General features: G+C 42.3%; 1 protein-coding gene across 1 annotated transcript; it reads left to right on the top strand.

Moving 5' to 3' along the window:
- The first annotated feature begins 1,088 nt into the window (after positions 1-1,088).
- Positions 1,089-2,549, top strand: LOC148138480 (putative G protein-coupled receptor 139). The gene is made up of 2 exons (XM_087981726.1): positions 1,089-1,152; positions 1,624-2,549. The coding sequence occupies exons 1-2, from the start codon at positions 1,089-1,091 to the stop codon at positions 2,547-2,549; spliced, it is 990 nt and encodes a 329-aa protein (XP_087837852.1).
- Positions 2,550-7,451: the final 4,902 nt, after the last annotated feature.

Genomic DNA, 7,451 nt, shown 5'->3' on the forward strand with positions numbered 1-7,451 from the left:
TAATATTCATGGCTCTTGGCCTCGTGTGGAAAGTGGGATTAGTATATGGATGAGTGAGAAGAGGCCTTTCTCCATTTGATGTGGAGAAAGGCCTCTTCTGTATGGCATTAAGCAATGACTGTGTGATATCATATTTCCAACATTCGCAACAGGATGGAAGCATTCCCTAAATTCACTGCAAATTCTCTCCATTCTGCTTTGTTAGATTCCTGGTTCTGAACGTCCGCATGAACAGTTTATATTATCTGGGAGGGGAAGTTTGAGTCTGAGAGAGCTGGATGAATTTCCCGTGTTAATCTGACACACAGGTTTTGCAGAAATCCTAATAATGGTTTGCAGCCAAAATTCCGTCGAAATTATGTGTGCGTGCGTGTGTGTGTGAAAGAGACTGTGTGTGTACACATGTGTGCATGCCTGTGTGCATAGGTGTGTGTGTGTGTGTGTGTGTAAGTGAATGAATGTGTGTGCACGACCAGGCTTTTCCTTCATAAGAATGCAGAACTGTACACCATGTTAGAGTACTTCCTGTGCTTTGTCAGAGTCAAGTTAACATTAATGCTAGATTTCGGGCATCGCCAGTAATATTAGAAGGTGCCAACCATAAATGATCCCATAATTGCTAATGACATTACCCAATACATTGTCCTGTGAGAAACAAAGCAGCAGTCAGTCCCAATATATTCCACTGTCATTCTTAGGCGAAACAATATTATTAAGTGACAGTTAATTGAAGATTTTCTTTCATTATCATGATTCCACAACAGCAATGACTAAAAGAATGGCCTATTCAGCCTTCGCAAAATATTCCCTACACTTTGGGTTAATCTTCCCTTCTCCAGGTTTAATATTTGGGAATTCATGGCCTGAGATTTGTAATTATCTCCCTGCTGATCCAGCCGCACTGAGGTGGAAAACCATCTCTTAATTGTTGCAGTTCTGCCGCTAATCGTTTTGACAAATGTAACGTATGATCTCATGTAATCTCAGGGCGATGGCTTGAACTATAAAGGAAGCGAAATTAAGGATCTCAGATCGATTGCACAAGGAGCCAAAGAACGTGACGGAATTTTCTCATTCTTAACGTAAGAATGGTAACAATTCTCCATATAAAGAACATTTGTTATCCTGTTATTGCAGCCTTTGGCGTTCTTGGTAAGGCAATGTTATTTTTCTTCGTGAACAGTGAAGGTCATGATGTTCATGGAAACATTTTCAGGAATAGTCCTCATTACAGAGACGCTGATCCATCAGAAGGAACTGGGAAAGACAAACTTGGTGATGCACATTTACTGAGTGGCTCCTCCAGGATGAGTATCAGCAAAGGAAATCAATCCTGGGAAGTTCACGCAATGTTTGTGTCCAAACAGAAAGTTTTGTTGGAATCAAAAATGTTTAGCAATTATCTGGAAATAATTTAGACATTGCCATCAATGAAATATAAAGATTGTTGGAAGAGCACCGACATTATATTTTTAATGTTGTTTTGTCATCAAAAGAAACTGTCAGTGCCGTTGGTCTATATTATATAAAAGAAATCTTTGGGAAACTCAATGTAAAATCACCTCTGACTATGACGCAAACACTTCCTGTGATATCTATTTCTCTTCTCTCTCCTTCTTTCAGCAAACCTACTGACCATCGTATTGCTCTCCAGAGGAAACTGTGGACTTTCTAAATGTATCTTGGCTTACATGATTGCCATGGCAACTGCAGATTTCCTCGTGATATTTTTCAATGTCATTGTGTATCACATTTTGAGTTATCACTTTCCACATTCGTTTCTATCCTACACTGCTGTTTGTAAGTTCATTCTCTGCGTTAATCCTGCCACATTGGACATGTCTGTGTGGTTCACTGTCTTTTTTACAATTGATCGGTTTGTAACGATCTGTTGTCAGAAGTTTAAATCAAACTACTGCACAGTGAGAACTGCCACTGTGATTTTAACGACGCTGCCTGTCCTGATTTCTTTGGAGAACATACCCTTCTTGTTTGCATATGAACCCAGCCGAATAATTTCCAAAGTTGCCTGGGGCTGTCGCTCCAATATGGCCTTTTATACATTGCCTGCAGGTGAGGCCTACACTTGGATGGAAAGTATTTTAGTAGCATGGCTGCCTTTTTGTTTGATATTACTGTTTAACACTTTGACAGTCCAGCGTATTATAGTGACCAGCAAAATCCGTAGGGGACTGCGCGGTCTCAGCAATGAGAATAGCACCAACCCAGAGATGAAAAGCAGAAGGAAATCAATCGTGTTACTGTTCAGTGTATCAGGCAGTTTTGTCTTATTGTGGCTAACAGCAGTCGTTAACTTTTTAACCAGCAAACTCACCACAACAGCATATTACCGAGGGGATCACACAGCTCCAACATATATTGCCACAGAGTCTGGGTACATTCTCATGTATTTGAGTTCCTGTACAAACCCATGTATCTATGTAGCCACACAAACCAAGTTCAGGGAAGAGATGACGAAGATGATGAAATTTCCTTTCCTGTTGTTTAAAAAAAACGTTAAACCAAAACTTTCCTCCCAAACTCGATAAATATCAACATGTGTTCTCACTCAGAATAGTCTATTCTTCTGTGGCTGAGGATTGCGCTTGTGAATATTAAACGTTCTCGAAATACATTGTGTCAAGCTGTGTGCCTGCTCATTTCTCAGAGTGAAATAGTTGTCATGGTATTTACCCTGCGTCCAGTCAACTCATTGTCACTGTTTTACCTGCCAGGGTCTAACATCAAAACAACCTCTTTTTATTCAGCAGCATCGCTGTTTTAATCCTGAAAGTAGTTCAGCCTCTGAATTGCACAGCCTCACCTCCATTTCCCAGATGGATGGGATTGCCCGCTTCTGATTCTATTCTGACCTGCACCTTCTGAAAGAGGGATTGTTAGCTGGTCAACTTAGCAACATAGAGACATAGAAACATAGAAAAATACAGCACGGAACAGGCCCGTCGGCCCACGATGTTGTGCCGAACATTTGTCCTAGCTTAAGCACCCATCCATGTACCTATCCAATTGCCGCTTAAAGGTCACAAATGACTCTCCCACTCCCACAGGCAGCGCATTCCATGCCCCCACCACTCTCTGGGTAAAGAACCCACCCCTGACATCTCCCCTATACCTTCCACTCTTCACCTTAAATTTATGTCCCCTTGTAACACTCTGTTGTACCCGGGGAAAAAAAGTTTCTGACTGTCTACTCTATCTATTCCTCTGATCATCTTATAAACCTCTATCAAGTCACCCCTCATCCTTCGCCGTTCCAACGAGAAAAGGCCCAGTACTCTCAACCTATCCTCGTACGACATATTCTCCATTCCAGGCAACATCCTGGTAAATCTTCTCTGCACCCTCTCCAAAGCTTCCACATCTTTCCTAAAATGAGGCGACCAGAACTACACACAGAACTCCAAATGTGGCCTAACCAAAGTCCTGTACAGTCGCAACATCACTTCACGACTCTTGAATTCAATCCCTCTGCTAATGAACGCTAATACACCATAGGCCTTCTTACAAGCTCTATCCACCTGAGTGGCAACTTTCAAAGATCTATGAACATAGAACCCAAGATCCCTCTGTTCCCCCACCTGACTAAGAACCCTACCGTTAACCCTGTTTTCTGCATTCGTATTTGATCTTCCAAAATGGACAACCTCACATTGGCAGGTTTGAACTCCATCTGCCACTCCTCAGCCCAGCTCTGCATCATATCTAAGTCCCTTTGTAGCCGACAACGGCCGTCGTCACTATCTACAACTCCAGCAATCTTCGTATCTTCTGCAAATTTACTGACCCACCGTTCGACTCCCTCTTCCAAGTCATTAATAAAAATTACAAACAGCAGAGGACCCAGAACTGATCCCTGCGGAACTCCACTTAAAACTGGGCTCCAGGCTGAATATTTACCATCTACCACCACTCTCTGACTTCGACCGGTTAGCCAGTTTTCTATCCAATTGGCCAAATTTCCCTCTATCCCATGCCTCCTGACTTTCCGCATTAGCCTACCATGGGGACCCTTATCAAAAGCATAACTAAATCCATGTACACTACATCCACTGCTCTACCCTCATCCATATGCTTGGTCACCTCTTCAAAGAATTCAATAAAACTTGTAAGGCAATACTAACCCTTCACAAATCCGTGCTGGCTGTCCCTAATCCAGCAGTGTCTTTCCAGATACTCATAAATCCTATCCCTCAGTACCCTTTCCATTACTTTGCCTACCACAGAAGTAAGACTAACTTGCCTGTAATACCGGGGTTTTCCCTATTCCATTTTTTGGAACAAAGGCACAACATTCGCTACTCTCCAGTCCCCTGGTACCACCCCCGTAGACAGTGAAGACGAAAGGATCATTGCCAACGGCTCGGCAATTTCCTCTCTTGCTTCCCACATAATCCTAGGATATATCCCGTCAGGCCCGGGGGACTTGTCTATCCTCAAGTTGTTGAAAATGTCCAACACATCTTCCTTCCTCACAAGTATCTCTTCTAGCTTACCAGTCCGTTTCACACTCTCCTCTTCAACAATACGGTCCCTCTTGTTTGCAAATACTGTGGAAAAGTACTCATTCAAGAACTCTCCTATCTCTTTCGACTCAATACACAGTCTCCCACTGCTGTTCTTGATCGTGACCTACCCTCGTTCTCGTCATTCTCATGTTTCTCACATACGCATAAAATGCCTTTGGGTTATCCTTGATCCTATCCGCCAAAGATTTTTCATGCCCTCTCTTTCCTCTCCTAATCCTTTTCTTCAGCTCCCTGCTGGCTATCCTGTATCCCTCCACTGCTCTGTCTGAAACCTGTTTCCTCAACCTTATGTCAGCCTCCTTCTTCCTCTTTACAAGACATTCAACCTACCTCGTCAACCAAGGTTCCCTCACACGACCATTTCTTTCCTGCCTGACAGGTACATACATATCAAGGACACGTCGTATCTGTTCCTTCAAAATGTTCCACATTTCCACCAAATCCTTCCCTGACAGCCTATGCTCCCAGCTTCTGCTCCTCAGATCCTGTCTTACAGCATCGCAATTACCCTTCCCCCAATTGTAAAACCTACTCTGTTGCACGCACCTATCTCTCTCCATAACCAAGGTGAATGTCACAGAATTGTGGTCACCATCACCAAAATGTTCACCCACTTCCAAGCCCATCACTTGTCGCGGTTCGTTACCGAGTACCAAATCCAATATGGCCTCCCCTCTGATCGGACAATCTACATGCTGAGTTAGAAAAGCTTCCTGGACACACTGCGCAAACAGCGCCTCATCCAATCTACTTGCTCTAAAGAGCTTCCGATCAATATTTGGGAAGTTGAAATCGCCCATGACTACGACCCTGTGGCTTCTGCATCTTTCCAAAATCTGTTTCCCAATCTGTTTCTCCACATTTCTGCTGCTATTCGGGGGCCTATAGTAAACACCCAACAAGGTGACTGCACCTTTCCTATTTCTGACTTCAGCCCATACTACCTCCAAAGGCAGATCCCCCACGAACTTCCTTTCTGCAGCCGTTATACCATTTCTAATTAGCAACGCCACCCCACCCCCTCCTTTTTTTACCATCCTCTCTAATCTTACTGAAACATCTGTAACCAGGAACCTCCAACAACCATTCCTGTCCCTCTTCTATCCACGTTTCCGTGATGGCCACAACATCGTAGTCCCAGGTACTGATCCATGCCTTAAGTTCACCCAACTTATTTCTGATACTCCTTGCGGTGAAGTATACGCAAAGCATGATGACAAATTAGTCCATAACCTAGGAGGACAAATCAAGCAGAATGGATAAAGGGTGGCCTGCAGATGTTTTGTGTCTGAATTTTTAAAGGCCATTTTATAATATTCCCGAAATAATGTTACAGTCCGTTCTCACAGCACATGGTGACAGCATGAAGGTACTAGTGTAGAGTGAGAATTGAGTCACGATGAGAAACAGATTGAGGGAAAATGGTCATTTGCAGGTCACTAAACTGTAACGAGAGATCAGTGCTGTTACATTCATAATCACAAACTGTAGTCACACTAATACAGAGTCAAGAAAGAAAGTAATGAGTCGAACAGTAAGAGTCTGCATCAGGAAGATATAGTTAAGCAGAGTTAGCAAAAAAAACATCTGATGGAGTATAATGCTGTGCATTTTCAATCTCATATTCAGCATAGACAAGCAAAATATTCATTAACTGAAGAAGACTGGGCGAATGTTGAGATACAGTGCAGTCAGGGTGACCTATATAAATAGAAAATTGTTATCAGACAAGTACATCAAACAGTTGGAAAGAGAAAGAAAAGCTTTCATTTCGGAAACAGACCTTCAGTATTGACCAACTGTAGTCACGAAATTATTTATACCAGCACTGAATGAACTGTTCCAACATACAATCAGCTCAAAGATTTTCCAGTGCTTCAGCTGACACAATACTACAAAACAGCCACTAGATGGCCGACTTGGACTCTTCATTGGTTCGGTGGCGGGGGATGGGGGTGTGTCATGTCAAAACGAAATATTAAAACTTCTATTGTATTAGGTTTATGCACATAATGTGTAGATAAACTGCTGATTTAACGACATTCTATAAATAAAACATTTTGTGTTTTATGCAGAAAACTTAATATACAGTAAGGCTCGCTTTCTTATGGGACAAAACTTAATCTCTTTTATTCCAAGATCGGTTCAGACAGTCACACATAATCATTATCATATTGTTAATTACAAATTTCTCTGAGTAACTTTATTTAGCCACGTACTGCCTTTGCTGTTTGAATTCATGTAATGGTGGACATCGAGTGAGTCAAGGGAAACTTAACAAAGAGCGAAATTCACAACTCAACTTGGAGGAGTCTGTTTTGGAGAAGTCCCAGCACAGAAACAGATAAGTGAATAGTTTTAAGTGTAGCCTTGCTGTAAATCAAAAAGAGTGAGTACAGTGGGTTCTTGAACATATGTTTTATTGAGATCTGACTCTTAATTAAAATTTAAAAATTTAAGCCATAAGTATGAAGTTAGCCTGCAGCAGTGTTTTGTAGGACGGTGCTAATTTCTGGGTCTGTAGATGTGGGAGTTTCAAGAGATTATACGTGTTACTGAGCAATAAATCGGCAATAAATAACTTGGGTTATGAATCCTATCAAATCGAATAGATCGGACGGAGCGACAGTTAAACACAATGAGGCATTTACAAGAGCAACGGGGTGTGATGGATGAGAGTAACAGGAAGGGAGAAGGATCTCAGATACAGTCAGATAGATGTGTTAACTCCAGGAAAGGTAGGAGAGGTAGGCAGGTAGTGCAGGAGCCTTCTGTGAATCTCCCCATCTCAAACAAGAATAGAAAATGGAGGCAGGGATGGATTCTCCGGGGAACATACCACGACCCAGTTTCTGGTATTGAGACTGGCTCTAATGGAATGAGGGTTACCTCGGTGTCCCAAAC

This window comes from Chiloscyllium plagiosum, unplaced genomic scaffold (assembly GCF_037043375.1).
Source record: "Chiloscyllium plagiosum isolate Xiang-an unplaced genomic scaffold, Cpla_swu_hap1 HiC_scaffold_40, whole genome shotgun sequence".
Classification (NCBI taxonomy): Eukaryota; Metazoa; Chordata; class Chondrichthyes; order Orectolobiformes; family Hemiscylliidae; genus Chiloscyllium; species Chiloscyllium plagiosum.

Excerpts from the sequence above, each read along its gene's own strand:
- LOC148138480 (XM_087981726.1), top strand. The coding sequence starts at position 1,089 with ATGGTAACAATTCTCCATATAAAGAACATTTGTTATCCTGTTATTGCA. Across the intron at positions 1,153-1,623 it reads TGCAGCCTTTGGCGTTCTTG|CAAACCTACTGACCATCGTA; the intron begins GTAAGGCAATGT and ends TCCTTCTTTCAG.